At 34.7% G+C, this 22153-nt stretch overlaps 1 protein-coding gene across 3 annotated transcripts in view; it reads right to left on the minus strand.

Moving 5' to 3' along the window:
* SLTM (SAFB like transcription modulator) overlaps window positions 1–22153 on the minus strand; it is a 43279-nt gene that overhangs the window by 20408 nt on the left and 718 nt on the right. For all 3 annotated transcript variants that reach the window (XM_021693759.2, XM_021693760.2, XM_021693761.2), the window contains exons 2-5: window positions 21595–21682; window positions 10661–10725; window positions 7777–7974; window positions 6847–6894 (exon numbers count right to left, since the gene is read on the minus strand). In XM_021693759.2, coding sequence (XP_021549434.1) covers window positions 6847–6894; window positions 7777–7974; window positions 10661–10725; window positions 21595–21682 — 399 coding nt within the window. The remainder of the gene's footprint in view (window positions 1–6846; window positions 6895–7776; window positions 7975–10660; window positions 10726–21594; window positions 21683–22153) is intronic.

Genomic DNA, 22153 nt, shown 5'->3' on the forward strand with positions numbered 1-22153 from the left:
GCTTAAATGCATATTAATAAAACAAACAAACAAAAACCCTTTCTAGGCATCTCAGAAGAGGAGTGACTACAAGAGTAGTTATTTTCAAATAATTCATCCCTTCTTTCTGTTGAAAATGAATTCACAGTGGTCACATATACCCTAGTGGTCAGACACTTTAAAAATGGTATTTGCACTACAGGTAATCAAAATAGTAACTCACACTGTTTTAAAAATATGACTGATTTTAATTTTAATATGTGATCTCTTCGCTTAATCTAAAATTAAGCATGTGCTAGCCTGAAAACAGGAATACTGCAAAGGGATTTTCCCTTTTTCTCTACCCAGCAAATACTGCAAAAAACCCCTGAAGGTAGTCAAAGTCACACCAAGAAAAAAACCAACATTTTCCCCAAATTAAAGATCAGAATAAGCAAATATTCATTTAATCTCGGGAAAGGAAAAAAAAGTTAAGGGATGTTTTAATTTATAACTTTTAAAATAAAAGCTGAGTCGAAGTAGATCATTTTCAGTCAAGGTGGTATGAAGCTACCACATACAAAGCCTTAGAGTAGTGGGTCTCAAACTTTGAGTCTGTATCAGAATCCCCTGGAAGGCTTGTTAAAACAGTTTGCTGAGCACCAACCCAGAGTTTCTAATTCAGATCTGGAGGCAGGACTTGAGAATCTGCATCTCTAACAAGTTTCCAGGTGATGCTGATGCTGTTGGTCCAAGGACTACATTTTAAGAACTACTGCCTTAGAGTGACAGCCTAGTAGTGAAAGAAGACTTTAAAAATTGAACTGTAAACAAAAGTTTAAATGGTGTATTTATCTTATAACATAATTTTAGATTCCAAAAAAGCATGCATTCCTTAAAAATGTCAAATATTTTACCGTATGCTCAAAATTACATCTGATAACCACCATTATTTCTAAGAAATCATTTTAAAGGATTTTTCGACTTTAAGCTAACATGTAAGTGCCCCCAAATTATGGAATGCCCAATTGCTTTACACACTAAACATGAAGGAAACTAAAAACACTGAAACAACTAAACCACAAGCTTAGGAATTAAGAGTCCAAAAACAAGTAGATTACTGATTGATAGCAAAGTGAATCGTATTATCACATAAGTCCATTATATTATGCTCTAATAACCTCTTTATTGTTGTTCTGTTGAACCAGAATTTAGTTTTAGTCATTGTTTCTAATCTGCAACATCTGGAAAGGAAAGAAAAATGCTTTCACTTGGATGGAGTGACAGGCAATGGCAGCAAAGAAAGGATGAACTGTCGATTTATCTTTTTCTTCCAAATTCTTTTAGTCCAGTAATTTGTTGTGGGGGGGGATAAACAAACTGGAATATCTTAACTTTTACTCAGGAGAACAAATGAACTTAAAGAATGCAACTTGCCGTTTCTTTATCTACCAACAGCACACCACCTCCCAGTTATTCTCTTAGAGTTGCCATATTGACAGGTTCAAAAAAAAAAATGGCCATATCTCCTGTTTTAAAAAGAAAAAAAATTTAAAAACTATAATGTAAAAAACAAAATCCTTTCTGCTGTAATTCTACCAATTAGAAATGTTATTTCTTGCTGCTAAAATAACTGGTAAGGTTTGCCTTACTTTGCTGAAGAGCTTTTAGATATTTATCCTAATTACTCAACATGTCTTCTGAAAGGACTCATAACATTAGTTTCTCAAATTAGAGGTAACACTAGCTTTACTACATATATTTAAATGCCCCTAGAAGAGTCTGACCCGGCTTTTAGAAAATAAAACCGACTACAGTTGGGGGTGAAGCACAGAAACCACTAGGGTTAGTAGGAAAGACGAGCCACAGTTCAGTGCAGACTTTGCTGTGCAGTATGTGCAGTAAACAAAGCACTACTAAAGTCAAACCTTTGGCCCTACGTAAGCCTAAAAGTCCTCATAAAAAGGAAACAAAACAAGAAATACAAGAAAGACAATGGGAAATTTTTCCTGTCTAAATGATACAAATGATATGCACCTTATCTGAAAATAATTTTCCTCCACTGAAAACAGGTTTTTTTCAAATGAAAAATATACTAAATCAGTAACAACAATGTAAAGCATCCTCTTATATTAACTACTTTTTGAGTTTATCTCGAAAAAAATGTAATATTTCACATAAGAAAATGAAGCAAATGCTCCCTGTAAGGTAGGAATTCATGTTGTTTATCTTTGTAGCAGGATCTACAATCCTTAGTCAAATGCCAAAAGTCATATATGAAGCTTCTCTATTTTTATTTCATCCTAGGAGCAGCAATGATAAGAGACAAAGACAAGCGAAAGACTTATTTTTCAGTTAATAAAGTGCTTATTATATATACAGTAAGGATACACATACTCATATGTGTATATATATGTATATACACTAACACTCATTCTACCTTCCCCCAGGTTAATCTCGTGAGATAATGTAACATACATGTGCTACGTAAGAAGACCTCTTCTGGAAAGTCTCCTTTCCCCTGACTTGTATATAAAGAGTATATTCAGCCTGATTTAAAATAAACCTTCAAAATAACCTTAAACCACCAACTGCCTGCTATCTATGCAATATGCTAAAGGTCATAGGAAATACAAAATACCCCGCACAAGATAAGTACTCAATAAATATTTGTTGAATGATTTTACTGAATAAATGTGGTGTGAGACACTTCTATTTTTAGATGGAAGGAGTGAACTGCTCATTTCCATGTATGTAACGGGCTTAACTGCAGCACTGTGTAAGTACAATGAAATTCAGAAAACATTTACTAGTGTGCACTTATTTAGTGAAAACAATACCAAACTAGACATCTTGAGACCTGGGTATTTATCCTATCTTTACCACTGAAACAGTTTTACTCTGTGGTATTGTTATCCACTTAGCTGAAGTTTACCCATAAAATAGAGATAACATATGACCTAAATAGAATACAAATAATTAAATAAGATAATGGATATAAAAAGTTCTCTGTAAACCATAAAGCACTACATAAAAGATACTAAAGAAAGTTTTATGGAGGAGATACAGATAAATCTGGCTTTCAAGGTACACAGACTTCATATGACAAAAAACTGGTATCAAATTAGTGAAACATTAAGGGCAAGGGCAAATAGAAAAAGGAATATACATGGTGTGATCACAGAAGACTGAAGAGACTGAGATTAGAGGAAATTTTTAAGAATTACAGCACTAGCAAACATAAACATTTTTGAGAAAAATTTCCCCAAATTTCTCAAGGAACGGGTATCTTCAAGCTAATAAAACAGTATCACAACCAGACTGCACAGGTACTCTTAGTACTTAGCCAGGATCTATGATCAATCCTAACATCAATCCAGCAGGTAGGAATTACAATGTTCATTTTACAGACATAGAAACTGACTAACAGAATCTGCCCAAAGTCATAATATTATAGGTAACTAATAGAAGCACAATTTGAACCAAATTCTATGTAGTATAACAGAGGCTAACGCTTAAAGGCCAAATATTTAAAATCCAAGTAAGCCTGAAAACTGGCTTGAGTGAAGGGACTTTTTTGAATGCATTTTTCTCATAGCTTTGATTTTGAAACCATGTAAATATTGTAAATTATAAAATCAGATTAAATTTTCTAGCTATTTTGAATTATATACTCACAAGAAGTTACAGATTCAATTTTTTTAAAAGCAATACTTTAATTACTGAAAATAAAATGAAACACGTCAACCTAAATCTGTATGAGTTGGGGTATTATAACCATATAGAGCAGAACTAGTCTAATATGCAGTAACTGTTCATTCCTAGAAGGGTACATCTTTTTTTTTTTTTTTTAGAAGGGTACATCTTTAGGACAGATATAATGGGGAAAAAATCTTAAATCATTTTCAGTAATCTGTTGTTTTTTTTTTCTCAGTAATCTTTTTGATAGTGGTGTTGGTATTAAGTTTCTAAGACTGTTGTAGGTATACTGTAAGACAAAGAAAATGATTAACTTAGAAGTATCCCTATGACCTCAAAATCTATTTAACTTAAAAGCAAAAACAAACCAAAAAACCACACACATTCACTAGCACTGTATCTTGAAAGAAAAGACCTAGAAAGCATGAAAACCCAGTAGCAATGAACACCCCTACCACCGAGACCAGGTTCTTGAAAACCACTTACCACCAAAAGGAAACAATGGCTAATTAGGTCTAGAGAAGAAAAAGGAACATCATTACATACCAGAAAGCAATCAAAGACTACTAGGATCATGTTGAAATGAAGAGGCTCTCACAAGCTACAGATGGGGCAATTTGAACATTGAACAACGATAACTACAATGGACTTAAATACATTAAATATATTTAAACCTATGAATTCAAAATGAAACTAAGGGAGGAAAAATAAAAAACTCATTAGTCACTGTTAAAGATAGTAATGAACTGGCTCATTATTCCAAAAATTGGTAAATAAAAGGAAAAGCATCAGAAATAAATACATATGCTGGCTTTCCTTTGTAAATGGTACCACTGAGTAACCAAATAGTAGGAGATATTTCTATTTCTAGGACCATTCCAGCTAATAAATAAGGAAGAAATGACAGAATTAGAATATCACTACTTTGATCCAAGGGGTATGGATCAATGATTGGTACCATCATCGAGAAGATACAACCAGACATTAGGTGTAGCCAAATGGAAGAACACAATACTATCTATGAAGTAGTTGGGTGTGTTGGGGTGGGGGTGGGGTGCCCTGAATCGGACAGCAAGCCTCTAGATCCCATGCCAACTTACCCATTTACAGAGAATACAGTAAACAAAGAATCATGTTGAATGACTCCACAGAAATGTAATCAGCAATATCTAGACTCTGGAAACCCTACAAGCAGGGATTGGCAAGCTATGCTAGATGCCTCTTTTTGTAAATATTTTTACTGAAACAGCCATATCCATTTATTTACCCACTGTCTATGGATGCTTTTACACAACAATGGCAGAGTTTAATAGTTATAACATAGATCATATGGCCCACAACAGCTAAAATATTTTCTACGTAGTCCCATTAAGAAAAACTCTACCAACCACCTTTGCTCTACAGAACACACAACTCAATTTCTTCAACAAATAAAATAGTGGAGGGAAAAACCTTTAAGAGACCTAATAAACATTTCAATCAACCAGAACGGGAACATCGTATTTGTACAAAACCTGTAAAAACAAAAAGCAAAACAAAAAACAAAAACTATACACAACTGAACATTTGAATACTAATTGCATATTTAATGATAATAAAAACACAATGAAACGCAGACACATTTATATATGTTGCTAGATGTTCCACTGTACATTACTTAGAAGGAGAAAAAAGGTCATTTTACTTAAAGAAAACTTCTCTGAAGATGTAACCTCCCTATCTTTTGATACAATAAGGCAATACTTGCCCCTTGATGAGAAATAACTGTTCTTTCATTATCAGGATAGAAGGGGAGCAAGGCCCTCTCCAGGCCATGTTGTGAAAATTAGAAAAAGGTATCCATTCCTTAAGATACTTTACTTCCATCTGTTTAATTTTTATAATAAATATATAGTTTATTATGTGAATGGGGCCCCTTAGATATGATTGGTGCTTTTACACAACTTACAACCTGCACAACTACAGGAGTGGCCTGAGTGGAAATGAACAAGCTAACTGCTAAAGAATATGACGAGGTCAACTCTACCTTTTTGCAAATTAGTAATGTAAAAAAGGTACCCCCCCCCAATTTGAAAGTTAATTTTCCTCAACTAATCTTTATCACTCAGAAATGAACTTATTTGTAGCTAGCACGGGGAACAAATCTACAGACTTTCACAGTCCTAACATTTCCTTCCTGAATATTCTAAATTATCAGACACATTTCTCCCAGAAATGCAGTTTCTCTCCCACTGCAATAAATGCAGAAAGCCAAGACACAACCTCACCAGCATTTGTGGCTCACCATCATTTCAAAGGCAAGAGAGCTGCAGGAAAGAAGGTGTGTGTGACCAGAGGCAATCAGCTAAGCAGTGCATAAATATGAGCCCCACTACATACTCTTCTAGCAAATATTAACTAAGGAAATAATAGACCTGATCACTATTTTTTTCTAAATCTGGGAAACAGAGGAAAGTCCTATCTCTACTTCAAAGCATACTATTTAAAGAAGGTACATGAACAAGGCTTCTTGAGTATAGATATGGAAACAAAACAAAACAAAACAAAACCAAAGGATAAACTAAAAAGAAAACATTGTAGCAACTGAGTTATATAAATGTGTTTATAGCCCCTGTAAACCATGCTTTAAAATGTACATTATATAAATCATATATACCAAAAAAACACAACACGCAATAGAAGAGCACTCATTTTCTACACACATACACACACACAAACACACACCCGAGTAAATCTCTAGAACAGAGATTTTTATCATTTTTACACTATGCCCATCCTAGGTGTGTTAAATTAGCAAAATCTTAAATAAAGCTTTGTAAAGGATATTAGTACTTCTAAATGATTTACTTCTTAACAAAGTGACAGGAAAAAAAAATCAAGGAGAGTGTAGACTTCTCAAAAGACTGGTAACCAGAGTTTTGGTTTGTTTTTTTTTTAACATAAAGGATAGATTATTTTTATTTTTCTTCTGAAAAGGGTAGGAACCTTGTTATAATATCTTTCAATTACCTTTGTGGCAACAGAAATTTCAGCTGCCAATTTTAAGTATTTCGTATATACCACATAAATAATTCAGTATTAAGTTCAAGGCAGTTTTATGAATTAGAGGATTTTGAAGTCAAAATAAGATTCCTTTTCCAAGCCCTTCCACCCACAATATCATATTCATAGGACTAAATATAAACTTACTTGGGCTGTTAGAAAGGTATCATCTTCACCTTCTTGAGCTTCAATTTCCTAAGTAAAAGGGTATACAATAGCTTTGCTTTACAAAATATCTGGGTAACATGAGAATGCTTTTATGCTCTATCTAATTATCACTTGCCTTGTGTTCTGTACAGTGTCTACGATACCATGGGTACTAAGTCAATGCTTAATAATGCAGACTATATTTTTTATGCCAACATAAAAGTAGTCACATTGAGAGAGAATTAGAAAAATCTCTTGAGCCCTTCGTTTATTAAGCTAGGTAGAATGGAAGTATTCTAAGCATGATCATTAACTGTACTGACTCGCTCCCTAATCCACTGGTTTTCTTAAGACATACTAACATATTTCAAAGCAGGACAAATGGTCTCTTTCAGTCAAAGAAAGTATCTTTTAAATTATAGTCTTTAAATTAAACTTTCCTAAGTAATTCCCCACCCTTGATAATAACCAAAGAAATGCAAGTTAACCTCTTAGATCTACTAAAGTAGCAACAGATAAAAAGTTACCATCCAGTACTGTTGGCAAGATCAGAGTGAACTGATACACTCATCCATAGTGGAACAGAAAACAACTTCAATGTAAATGTCCCAAATCAAAGGAGTGGCTATTCAGTCTAGTAAGTTACAGTATAACACACGCATTATGAAGTTATCATGATACATTATATGAAAACATTATATAGAACAAATAGCAACTAAAGGCATAATAACTATTCTGTACAAATATATACAAATGTGGAAGATCATAAGCCAAAATTTAAAAGCTAGTAGGATTTCAAGTGACTTATAAATAAATTCAAAAATATATTTTCTGAAAATTCTCAGACTTCCACATTGAACTAGAAGAAATACTTTTTATTATTTATTACTTAATTTATCTGTTCACATTTTAAAAAAACTGTCTAAAGACCTGACTTTCGATGTCCTCTTTTTCTATATCTTCTATTGCTTCTGCCTCTATTAATTCATGAGTTCTCTTGTTCTCTTCTGCAGAAAGTAACTCCTTGGAATGTACATTTTCTTCTTCATTTTCACCAAATTCTTCAGAGTCCTTTAGTTCGTCATTTCCATCTTGTTCATGTGCCTCTTGATTCTCCAATTCACAGTCCTTTTAATGGTAAGAAAATTTGGTACAACTAGAGGCAAAGTACTACAGGCTATCCACCAAACGTTTTTTGGTAATTTACATGTCTACATGTTTTAAATTTTACCATATTTTGACATTATTCCCAAAGTTCAATCATTTGACCCTACATATTAACTGTGTCTTTAAAAATAGAGGGAGTCAAATCCCAAAGTCATTGAACCATGCATCTAAGTTCCCAAATCTCTCACACTGAGATACGCACTAACTAGATTGCTACTAGAGATGGTCTCAAGTTCCAGTTATTTAATATTTACCAAGTCACATTCCAGGAGCTGTCCTAGAAGATAAGGCTTCACAGAAATGACTTGATTTCTCCATGTGCCATAGTTTGATTTAACTTCAAAGACTCTGCAAGTCTTACATATTATAACAAAGTTTATTTCTAATTAGTAATAAGGCACCCCAACTGTTACATTCTGTTCTTGAAAAAAATGCAAATAATTAAATGTATTTGTTTTAAAATCTATCACTGTGCCACAATCCCAGTTAGGCAGGGGAACACAGGTTGGGACTGTCTCGGTGAAGGAATTCTGCTTGCCCTTCAAAGTTTATGGACACACAGTGCTTCAGTAGAAACAAAGAAAAGCAGCAATCTAGTTAGTTTCCTCTTTAACTGCAAAGAAAGGGTTGAAAGCAATGAACACTCTTCCCCCTTCCTTATTCTACAGTAAATATAACAGATTTAAGAAAAGCCTTCTGGGTTAAAAGGGGAAAAGGGTAGGGGCATGACTATTAATCATTCAGAGCTGAACTACAGTGAGGAAACAGAAATTTCTGGGGAGGCGGGCAAAGAAAAGGAACAGGATTGTATGGGAAGGTGGAGTGCTTGGGAGCAGGGCATCTCTGGGACAGTAGGTTTAACCCACCTCACCAAGTATGAGTAAGGGAACACTGGAGGTTGAAAACGGAGTAGGGGTCTGTCTAACAGTCCCTACTTTTTGCATTTACTAATGCAAAAAAAAAAAAAGCAACCAAGGGAAATCACCAAGGGAACTTTATCTACTCTGAAGTGCCAACTCTGACCATTCTCCTCACCTATAAATGAAAGCAATTACTACACTATTCATGTCTAGGCAATAGGTGATATTTATTCACCACTACTGTATAAATTCCAGAATTACCAATTCTGAGAGATAAGTATATTCACTTATTTTCTAACAAATACATCACATATGCCAGTACCTCCCCAAAGTGAAAAAGGAAGTAGAAAGAAGAAACTGAAGATTTACTTAAATCAGATTTTTTTTTTAAAAAAGCTCTTTTGTTCTTCTAGACATTATGACCAGGCTCATTTAATAATCACACGAAGGTATCCTTTGCAGCACATACAAGAGACAGTACTATTATGCTAAATAGAAGCATATATCACCTCCTAACATTTCAAATGAATGTAAGATTTTTATGAACTGAAGAGCTAAAAGTTAGACATTTGAAAATTAAAATGTTTTTACTAAGTCATAATGTTTTTCCAGCTTATGAATAATTTTTGCTTAATCATACACTCACTAGTGAAGACACCTGGAGAAAATAAGAGCAAAGGAACAAACCTAAAGGAAGATATATCACAAGGATAACAGAATAGAGAGACTGGAGAGTTCTGAAAGGCTCAAACAAAAGCTGATTACAGGCAAGCAATCATCAATTTTAACGGCTCCCTGGGCAAGGATTTCCTAAAATTATCTGATTTCAGGGTTAAATCCTCAACCATACGTTTCTTTCTCTCTGTGCGTATGTACCCTCAAAGTGCAAGGTGTGAAGTGTGGGACGTGTGGTACACTCTGTGGTCTGTGTGTGCATGTAACGTGGGGAGGGTAGAGAGCTAAGCAGTAGGAGAGATGGCCATGTGAATGGACATGAGCTGACTTCATGGTAGAGCACACAGACATCCAGAGATGTTATGACCACATGGACTTAACTGTACACAGAAAACAGAATATATGGGGTATAAATGTACATGATGTAGGAGGAACTGTGCTCATTTAAATAATTCCTGCAAATGCCACACTACTTAAGACCTAATGATCAGTAAGTAGCAGATCACATCAGTAAAAAAAACAAAAAACAAAAAACCTGTGATTAAAAATAACTTATAGAACTGCCACAACTGCAGTTAAAACTGTACACATTATTTTTCTGGCTGGTCAGTTTTGAAATACATTCATTTGCAGCCAAAAAAGATCTGGCTTAAATTTATCTTTAAAGGGCAAAACAAATTTCTTAATTTGCTCTTTACTAAGTAGCAACACATCAGCAATCTTCTCTCTCCATTTTAAGGACTACATTAATCTAAGTTCTGTATATTTTATAAAGAAGCTAAATGCAATCGGCAGATGAAAAATAAACTATCAATACCCTCATTGCGGTACCTTGTCTAGGAACTAACATATCATTTGTCTTGCAGCTGTTCCTCTGGCCCCTACATCTGATTTCTACTTCAAGGCCTGGACAAACATTATTTTTAGCTCTATGTCTCATTTAACTAAAGACAAAGTCATTTATTATATTTCTCAACTATGATGAGATTGACAATACTACATTAAGTCTCTATCTTTATTTTACCTCCATACTTCAGGATCTATTATTCAAGTAAAATGCATGAATTCATCATGCAAAATAAACGTCTTAACCTGAGTAATTAACACTTTACCTTGACAAAAGCATCATCTTCCACAGAAGCATCTCCACTCAACTCATCTGCTTCCTGTTTTTTACCTGCGAAAGAAGGAAAATGGGCTAACAACCAATATTTTATTACTTTAAGAGTAAAAAACATTCAGAAGAGTTTACCCCACGGTATTGATCACTCTCTACTCCCAAATCATCTGACAAAACTAATGCAAACTGCTTGTAAACCACCTGCTCATAGCTGTCCCAAACAAAAAACCTTTTTTAAGAACATCATGCTGCTTCACTAAAATAAACTGCACAAGTAATCTTAATACAAACCCACCATCTTAACTGACTTGATATATATAATACATTTTTCTTTATGCCACTCAAATTCTCTTCTCTTCAATTCTCCCAGAAGTAGCAGCACCTTTCAATGGTGTTCTGAATCTATCACCAGATGTCTGACAGCTAAGTTCAAGACTCGTGTCCCCCACAAAGCTATCCCTAAGTACTACTCTTCAACAAGCTTTCTCTGAAATAAAATTCTCATGCTTTAATCTACACCTTACAGTCCATCAGTTGATTATATATTGCCTTGTACTCTCAATTACATCTTGCTTCACCATTTAGAAAAGAAAATTCCTTTAGTACAAGTGACTGCTTTTAGCTTATTTTGGTATTTCTCCAAAGGCCTAAATATAAATGGTGCTGGGCACTTAACAAAATGACTGATTTAACTGATTTAAGGCAAGGAGAAATTACTTCAGACTGAAAACTGTTAATAGCCTCCAGATAGACTACAGGCCTCCCCCACCCAACTCACATCTTCAAACTTTACAAATCAGTGGTTGGGACTTTAAAAATGCTTTCCACAGTTAAGGAAATATGTATTTTCCACAGAGCCAATGCTAAAAGTTTATGTTTTCAGGCCACTTCACAAAAACCTACTGAATAAACCATGCATCAGAAATGCTGGAAACACAGCTGCTGAAACTTTAATATGTATTTTTTTTAATTCATTTTGAAATGGGAATGGATTTCTTTCCTGAGGCCAACTAATCATCAACTTTTCCCTTTGTCTAAAACAGGGACTGCCATGTACCTATCTCAAGCTTCTGTGACTCTCACGGTAGAGAGTTTAGGTTTAAGGTGGCTGTAAAAAAAAAAAAAAAAAAAAGTCAGTGTACCTTCCTTTCCCTAGTCTCCTCAACAGCCTCTATCTTCCATGTACTCCCAATTGGAAACCCTTTCCTTGAAGGAGTAATAAAAAGGCAACAAGATTCTGATCCTTCCAGGTATGTGAAAAACAAAATCAAGAGTGGAGATTTTTTTTTTTAACCCACTGAGGTAAAAGAGGGCTTGTCCCTGTCTCTTAAGGGCTTATGTGAATCAAAAGAGAAAGTGTGGAGCCTGTGTGGTATTTGTTTCCCATATGGAATGTTGGTGTGTGTATTTTAGGGAAAATAGAAATTAGAAGTTACTATAGGGACAATTAGCAAAGTCTGCTGGTCAGAAAGCATTTATTACTATATTAAAAAAAAAAAAAAGTGAAGATGTTCCTTCCCTGAAAACAGTATCAGATGAAAAAGAGCTCACTAAATTCTTCCATCACAAAAATAAATAAATAAATAAATTCTTCCATCACATTTAGAGGAAGTTCCATGGTATAAAACCTTAAAGATGCTTCTTTTTGGGAGAAATAAGCTTTTTAAAAATATAAGACCCCAAAACACACCACCAAGTAATCTACAGAGTAGAGCTTTGTGGGGAACTCATTTGCAAATAGTATTTACTCCTTACAGTTATAAACTGCCTTACAATTTGCAAAGCATTTAAGAAAAAAAAAGTTCAGTTGATTTTCCCAAGCACCCTATGGTACTTGGGGCAGGTAATCACAATCTTAGGAAAGAGAAAATGAGCCTGAGAGGTTAAGTAGCTTGCCCAAAGCTAGTAAATGGCACTGTCAGAACTGGAAGCCAAGGCTTTTCATTTCCAGTCCTAAGTTCTTTCCACTACATCCCAGTATGACCTACTTAAAAGACATTATCCTAGTAAGGCGTGGTTCATTAACTCAGTTTAAAGATATTATCTTTGAAATGGCAGCCTTCAGCATAATGACAAACTACATATACTTTGCAGACTCCGTGGTGAATTTCACTTGCTTTAGTTTACCTAAAGGAAAACCAAATTGCACCACGGCAACAAAAACAACACTGGCAGTCACAATCACTGCTTAAGTGGCTTCCATGGTCCAGGCACTAGGATAAACGTTTTATATACAGTAATGTATTTATTTAGTTTATCGTCCTAACTACTCTGAAACTATTATCCCCAGTCTATAAAAAAGGAAACTGTTGCTCAAAAGCTAATCAGATTACAAGCTAGTAAAGGCAGTGCTTCAATTTATTTTTATTTTTATTTTTTAAAGATTTTATGTGTTTGTCAGAGAGAGAGCGCAAGCACACAAGCAGAGGTAGTAGCAGGCAGAGGGAGAGGGAGAAGCAGGCTTCCCGCTGAGCAGGGAGCCCGACTCCAGGACTCCATCCCAGGACCCTGGGATCATGACCTGAGCTGAAGGCAGATGCTTGACTGACTGAGCCACCCAGGCAGCCACCCAGGCATCCCAGCAGTGTTTCAATTTAAACCCAGGCCTATTCCCACCTCTCAAAATCCACAAAGCCATTAGATCTGTGAGTGGCTACAACGTGCCAGTTGTTAATGCTATCTCTTTCAATGTAAACAGAGGCTCCAAAAGTCACATCTATAAAATGTTTAAAGGTAAGCCTCCAAGATTATGTGACCTGCCCCATGACAAACAGACCACAAGAGGCAGAAGTGCACAAAAAGGTGCAACTGTGCTATGCCTTACTCTTATAAACAGCCGTATCACACGAAAGCACTGGACATTTAATGTATCAGCTTGTAAACATAAAAACCATGAGGACAAGATTTTCAAACATACAGTGATGAAACTGTAGTAATAATTTGTTAGGTACATAGTGTTTAAGAAAACTGAAATTTTACCCTCTTCAGAAACTGATCTTTAAATTTTGAGAGAGTATAAGAAAATTCTGATTGGTGTCTCAGGAATGAGCTGACACCATATTTTATTCTGCATATTTAGAATGAAGTCATGAACAAACTTTATAAAGACGTCTTTGATCATTCTAAAAAACAAACAAAAAACCCCTGAAATTTTACACTCTAGCTTTTGACTGCTTTCATAATCTGTAAATTTGGGCTTAAATTTATACCTGTTGAATTAGAACCTATGTTGTAATTTCTTCTTTTATGAAAAAAGTATCATCCTTCCCCCATATAAAATATAACTCATGTTTTAAAAAATTCGGATGATCATCATCTAGCCCAGAACCTAGTACAATGTTATAAAATGAGCAGACAGATTTCCTGACTGATAATGGAGTAAGTCCCTAGGTTGGATATAACAAGGTCTGGATTTCTATTCAGCCCTCAATGGGACAAGAAGAGGTGACATGCCAGCCAAACTAGCACCATGTGCAGCCCCATCCTCTCAGTACTAAGTCTGTAAACTCCCAACTTCAATGATGCTAGAGTACCTCCATGGATTCCCAACTTATGTCACAGATGAGAAATAACTTAAAAGAAAAACCAAATCCCCCTTAAACTCCAACAAGCAACACCAACCACCTTTGGCTCTTTTTTGTACAGTCAGTAACCATTTCTATTTCCAGCTCCCATTTAAGCCTGTGCTATCAAAACTCCTACAGCAAATCAATCAACTAATCTTCAGTCCTTCAAGGACTCAGGCATGTGCCACAGGAATGTGAGTTGGTGCATAGGAAAGTGGTAAGACCAGGATGAGGGTGCTAACTTAAAAGTTTAATGTAACCAAAGCCTAACTTTTTTTTTTTTTAATTTTTAAGCAACATCTATACTCGACATGGGGCTCGAACTCACAACACTGAGATCAAGAGTCGCATGTTCCACCGACTGAACCAGCCAGTCACCCCTGAAGCCTAACTTTAATGCTTTGAGAAACAAAACTAGAAAATAAACTGAGCAGTAAAGATAGTCTGAATAACAAAATACAAATGGAAGCAAAATTAACTTATCACATTTTAAACTATCACAGTAGTAACACATGGCTATTTTTGAAATTACGTAACTCCACATAAAAATACTGCAATACTCTGCGTGATTTTAGGGTCTAAAGTAAAATGGCAAAGCAAAAATGTATACACCAAAGGAAGATGATGCTAGAAACACTTCCTTATTTATGCAACATAAATGTGTACATGTCCACAAGTATTTAATTTTTAGAATTAAAGATAATTCAGAATTTTCAGATTTTAGAAGAGTATGACGGTATATACACCATTTATTAATCTAAATTTCCCAGTGGCTTCTGGAACAGGGTCTCTCAATCAATCACAGAAATATTTGTGCAATGAAACATGCATATTCACGCCAAATGAGATAAATCAAGACTATAAATAAATCAAGACCATAAATAGCCTCACTTTTGCCAACAAACTTAAGAAAAAACTTTCAATTTTCAGAACTTTTGTATTTCAGAATTATGAATAAAGGATTCTAGGTCATAAACTGGTTTTCTCCTCCAAAGGCAAAAGGTCCTTCTAAGGATTTGCAATTTTCCTTTTCAAGTTCAGAAATATGTCCAAAACAAAAACAAAACAAAAAACTCCACTCAAAAAGCAGATTTAAAGTAATTTTGCCCAAAAACTTTGTGACTTGATTAACTCTTCCCCATAAACATTTACAAAGCTATAAACTGTACAAAATGTTTAGTCATAAAATTGCTGTTTGACAAATAATACATTATATGTTAAAAAAAAAAGATAGTAGGAAGGGGAAAATGAAGGGGGGGAAATCGGAGGGGGAGACGAACCATGAGAGACTATGGACTCTGAGAAACAAACTGAGGGTTCTGGAGGGGACGTGGGTGGGGGGAGGGGTTAGCCTGGTGATGGGTATTAAAGAGGGCACATTCTGCATGGAGCACTGGGTGTTATACACAAACAATGAATCATGGAACGCTACATCAAAAACTAATGATGTAATGTATGGTGATTAACATAATAAAATAAAATTTAAAGAATAATAGTAACAACACCAAAAAAATTGCTGTTTGAGAAGGGGGGCGGGGGGAGGGGGGAAGATTCAGAATATAAGCCAAACTGAACATGAATGTTTCCAGCAACAACCTCTCCCCAACTGCATGCAGTATCTTAAAATAATCAGACTATGCTTTGTGTTGTCTGCATACAACTGCATGTGGTTTTAGCATCTCTTCTATTAAACTGATGTTTTACTACTGAAATCTTTCTAAATGACCTTGTATGTTGTCTTAAACATTGCAATCATCCAATAGATCGTTTTATTATATTTTTTAAAATCTACTGCAGATAATTCACACTCATTGTAATAAATCTAGAAAATACAAAGTATGTATTTTTTATTTTTTAAAGATTTTATTTATTTATTTGACAGAGAGAGACACAGCGAGAGAGGGAACACAAGCAGGGGGAGTGGGAGAGGGAGAAGCAGGCTTCCCGCTGAGCATGGAGCCCGATGTGGGGCTCTATCCCAGGACCCTGGGATCACGACCTGAGCCGAAGGCAGACACTTAATGACTGAGCCACCCAGGCACCCCCCAAAAGTATATTTCAAAAAATCTGTTAACTTTGTTGTCTAAAGATAACCAAACTCAACAAAGACACACACACACACACAAAATACATGCACGCGTGTACACACAAGATTTTAATTTAAAAGGCAGCAAAACTGTAACTCAGTTTTTAATGGGTTATTCTTCTATTCCATCAACAGAAAGAAAATACTACCAGCTGACCCTAAGCCTCATTGTCAGAATCAAATAAAGCAATGTGAAAGTTTTTTGGAAAATGTAAAGTATACGAAACAATTTGCAAACTGACAAGCAGAAAGAAATGAATGAAAATGATGCCAGTCTAGAGCTGTCAGTGGTTCTTAACTCTACCTGCGTGAGAATCACCTGGGGAACTGTTAGAAAATAATGAAGCCTGTGCCCCCAACAGAGCAGCCAAAACCAAACCTCTGGGGAGGCAGGAGCCTGGTACCTGTATTTTTAAGAACTCAAGTGACTCTACCATAGAGAACCACTAGGATGACTGAGCATAAATAACTACGAGGGTAGAATGAAAAGAAAGTACAAGGAAGATTATTGTTTTCAGCTTCTCCAGACTAGAGAAAATTTCAATTCTATCTGCCTTTAACAAAACACCATGTATGATGTGAACCTGTTTTAGTTGCTGAAAAGGGGGAAAAAAAAATCCGTAAACATAAATCTCCTATGAGTACATGCACATGTACATATACAACTTAGATCAACAAATAACACATGTGATAGATTCAGGGTGATGGAATTACGGGCAATTTTCACCTAAAGTGCCTTTCTGGATTATGAAATTTTTTAATGAATGTATTTCCCTTTTATAATCTGGAAACAACATTGTAAAGCCATCATGCAAACTACTATTCCAGGGTACCAGATCTGCTACGTAAGACCAACTCAGGCTGTGGAGTTCAGGATGTGAGTATTTAACTCCTAGAACCGCAGAACCTTGAGGCCCTTTTATATGACATATATGTGAGAACTATAGCATAGTTGATTAATTAACCAGTAAATTCCACCCTTATACCCTAAACCATTTTTCAACCTCTTCATTAAAGTCATTTCTGATGCCACCAACTAATATTTCTTTTTCCCCTAATTCCTGGACAATTCATACCTTATTTTACATGAGTTTGTGAAAGAGGTGATAGTCTGAAGCCCTCTGCTCCTAATTCAGAAAGCCTAGAAGAGGACTAACTTGGTAGAAGCGCACTGTCTTAAAGTACTAGAAAATTTTCCCTACCCTGACACACATCACATTTGACACAATAAAACAGCTGAAAAAAGTACATGAGTGCTTTGATGATAAATATACTCCACCAGATAAACTGCAGAAAACAAGCTTCAGGTTTTAATGGCAGAGGTGAAAGGTCTGATTTGGTAATGTGAAAATGAGGCTGGGTAATATTCCAGCAAAAGTTATGAGGATTTCCAACCCAGCAACAAAGTGGTAAAGAATAAAAGGATGTTGCAATGCTTCACGTGTTCTGTGTTCTAAGAGTGAGGATGCTTTACACATCAGTGCCTAAGGAGGAGCCACGAGTGCCATTGAGAAAGGTACTCTAGAAGATAACAGACTATTAATCTCTGATATACGAGCTTCCAACAAAGAAATAAGCAATTAAAATAAGCACCAAAAGATGTATTTTTAAAAGCAGTTAAGAAAGCCATCATATGGCCCTTAGGATTCATTCAACAAATATTTTCTGAGTACCTAATATGTGCCTAGCACCGTGCTAAGCATTACAGAGACTAATGTAAACAAAAGACTATGTCCTTACTCTCACAAACTTTCTAGCCTAGTGGGTATCCAAAAATATTTATGACAATTCTGTCCCCAAAGCTCTTCTCAATGCCACAATCTGATTAGTTTCCTTAACACCCAAGTTAAAAAAAAAGGCAAGAATTAAAGTCCATTAAAATAATGTATTATGTTAAATGCATTTTATGTGGTTTACTATATCCTTACCAGACACAAATTTTAGGAAGCTTTATACAGTAAACATACAATTAATTACATTGTCAGAGGTATTTTCCACATAAAATTAGGCATTAGATGTTTGGATAAACCTATAACCCCAAATTATACTTGTTCCTACAGGAGGAAAAAAATCAGATTTCATGTAGTGGTTTGAACCTTACTAAGCTTGCATATACTGCACACATTTCAACATCAATAAGTACTGCGTCATATGTAATTCCGAATACTATACTGATTAACCACATAAAATAACTTTTGCTGAAGTTTACAGGTGACTCTAAAGGTTGAAAATCAAAAGAATATGATATGCCATCATCAGGTAAAGCAAAAGAAACCTTAAATCTATAATCTCTAAAACAAGTTAATGAGGAGTTAGCTCTACCTGTTTAACTGCTTTCTTAACACACACCCAAATAATACGACAGTAAATCTTCCCGGTATAAAGCTTTCTTCTATGCTACTTATTAGAAAGTTCATAGCAAAAAAAAAAAAGTTCATAGCAAAGAAAGCTGTAAAAAGACTCAGAATAGACAACCAATATAAGCTACAAACTGTTTCATCATATTAACCGCATGCAAACAGATTTTATAAACAATATTAGAACTATAACACTATCAACATTATAAGCACAAACTTGTTTTAAAAAATATTCTAAAATATAGTTAAGAATACAGATCCCTTTTCCTCTATTCTAAACACAAATACTGTAACATAAATTTTTTAAAGAATAGTGACCCAGCATTTATAAGAGAATAAGGTTAATATTTCACCTAAGTAATTTATCCAGACCCATTAAGCTTCTCTCTTGCTTTCTTAACATCACTTAACTTTTACTTGATACCTTAAGATTACCATAAGAATTATTTTCCTGACAAGCTATTATATGCCGTATCTTGCTGATGTCAGCATGACCACCTCTAAGTAATCCCTTTCTTTGTTTTCCTTTTCTAATAATCTGTCCTAAAGAATATTTATACTGACTGAGCACCTGAGTTTTACAGTTCCTTCCTTATACATCTATTTTAGTTGAACAGAAAGCATTTTTCTTCTGACTCCCAACCATATATAATCATTAAATTTCAGAACTAAGAGTCCTACAGATGATCTAGTAAAAATTCCAATTTTACAAAAAAAGGAAACAGACCACTGAAGGAAAGGTGGTATGACCAAGATGAAGTTATTTTCAAGGTCGATACTGTTGAGCAAAATAAGATTTGGAATGTAGTAATTCAGCAATTAGACTAAAAAACTGACATCACATTAAAATAATATTTAATTTCTTGAATGCTTGGTTTTAAAATTTAGTTATTTTTAAATTTCCATATTCAAATTTGATTTTTACTATTTTTATAATTTTTATTTTTTAACATTACTTTTAAACTTAATTTAAAATAATCTTATATATAAGCATCTTTAATTGCATGTTAATTCAAACCAGGTTCTCAGTTTGGGATTTACAGCATGTTCTTTGTAATTCATAGAATTTTCAGAACAATGATAAATGGAATTTAAGGAGACAAGAGCTATTTATCGTGCATGTCCTAGAATGAGTCTCATGAAGTACTCAGTAGTAATCTGCTACCAACGAATGATTAAATGTTACAACTTCTAAAGACCACAAGACACCTTAATATCAGTGTTATGGAAAAATTAAAGTTCAAGTATCCTAATAATCCACGTAAAAGAAAAAAATTAACTGATTATATATATACACACACACATTGTATATAGATAAAGAAAAGAAAAAACTTCTTAAAATTTTATGTTGCTGAAATTATTTCTAAGGGTAAGACAAATGAAGTTCCTAATAACTGAAAAAGAGAGAAATTAAAAATAGGTGAGAGTGACGATATCAGATGAGGTTTACTTTCAATGCTAAAATTGATAATCAGCTTGAATAATCTGGTACTATGATTAATACACAGCATCTGTTAAACTATCTCAATGTGCTAAATAAATGACATGAATCAAAATCACTACAAGAAATGGTTAATTCCTGATATATTTATTTCCAGAATTTCTATGCTTCATTTTGAAATAACCTCTGGTTTGTCAGCATAGGCTTCTCAGCACAAGCTTCTCTCAACCCAGGGAAATGTATCTCTCAAAGTGATACACTGAGTCAGAGTTACATTAAGTAAGACACAGATCTTCAAGATAACTTTGTTATTCCTCTAAACTCCATGTCCACCTCTGTCATTCCCATCCCACCCAGGAAATACTCCTTAGCCCTGTTCAATTTCCTCTGGCACAAAAGGGGGACTCTTGCAAACCTCTGAAGACTCAAATAGTGAAATGGCATCGAGATCTGCCTGGTCCTAATACCTACAGATTGCTTAAGATCAAATGTTAATATTCCCATCTTTTCAAGGTTAATCCATTCGATCATTTTACCTAGTTACAATCAATCTGGTCCACGGCAGGCAGAGCAGTATTTGGATACTTAAAGTAGTAAGGAAAGTTAGATTTTTAAAAATTCTGCAGCTGTCCATGACACACTCTACATGGAACTTGTAAATAGGTACCAGGATCCAGATACCCACATCATGTCCACCCTCTGCCACTGTCCTTATGAGAGGGTGGGAGAAATTTATAATTATTCAAGTCAAGAATTCAATTACCAGAACATTTAAAAAAATATCTAAGTCCCATTTATATTGTCAAAATGTTAATTTAAAACCACTTTCCCCTATTCATTAAATCACCATATCCTAGGAATATATTCTGGCCTAGTTTAAAAATTATAAAATTAAAATCTTTAACATATCCCTATAATTTTTTTAAAGCTAAATTAATCATGGATTTTCCCTACCTTGTTAGTATGATTGGTGAGGTCTTTTTGAATTTCACTGAAAATTAGAATGTATAATAGCATAAATGGAAATTAAGTTCACCAAGTAAAACAAAATACTAAACATAAAGGTTATAAAATTTTAATATACTAGAAAAAACAGCAGGAGCCAAGGTGAAAGATTCGGAAGGAATTCCATCAATACTCTGCCAATTATGGGGCAAGGTAGACATGTATTAAACTGTATTTTATTCTTCAGGTCTTCGCTCTATGAAGGAAGAAACATTATGAAACTGGACTTTGTGATTTTTTTTGGAAGCAATAAAGAACTGGTCTCTTTCAGGTCAGCTTCAGCCAAATCTTAAGGGTTACAAGTTACCCAGAGCCTGGCAACAGTAACTTTTCTTCCTTGACCCAAGAAGGCAGAGTGCCAGAGGGAAATAGCAAAGAGTAGCACTATATAAACAGGGCAAGTGGCACAAGAGCAGAGGCAAGTTATATAACCAAAATATATTTTAAAATATGTTCATAACTCGTAACAACCTTTGCCTTTGGTTGGTTTCTTGTTTGGAGTATCAGTTGAAACAGTTAATTCAATATTATCTGGATCGCCTCCTTCCTCTTCAATAGCCTACATTAGAAAGAGAAGTTAATATGCTACACAATCTATCTAAACTTATTTTATAAAAATGAAAAAAAAAATTAGCAAACCTCAAGCCTCAAGACATTAGAATTGCCAGTCATTTCATAAACCGACTTCAAAAAGAGCAATTAAACTACACGAGTGAAAGAAACTTTCACGGGGAAATATCATTAGGTATGAAAATCACATTGGAGTTTTAAATTCTACCGAGTCGAGATAATTAAATATCACATATTATCATACTGAACAAAAGTAAATATTCTCAACTGCAGAAAAGTTGCTAGCTATGAAAGTAAATAACTAAAAAGAGTTTTCCTGATTTCTAGAATGCAAACTTATTTCTCCTCTACTACAATTCCAACGCTCACTCAAATCAGAAAGATAATCAGGGATGAAAAAGCAGATTACTGCTCTAATGCAAAAACTGAAAACCCAGCGGAAAACAAACCCTCTCTCTTA

Source organism: Neomonachus schauinslandi, chromosome 9 (genome assembly GCF_002201575.2).
Source record: "Neomonachus schauinslandi chromosome 9, ASM220157v2, whole genome shotgun sequence".
In the NCBI taxonomy this organism is placed as follows: domain Eukaryota; kingdom Metazoa; phylum Chordata; class Mammalia; order Carnivora; family Phocidae; genus Neomonachus; species Neomonachus schauinslandi.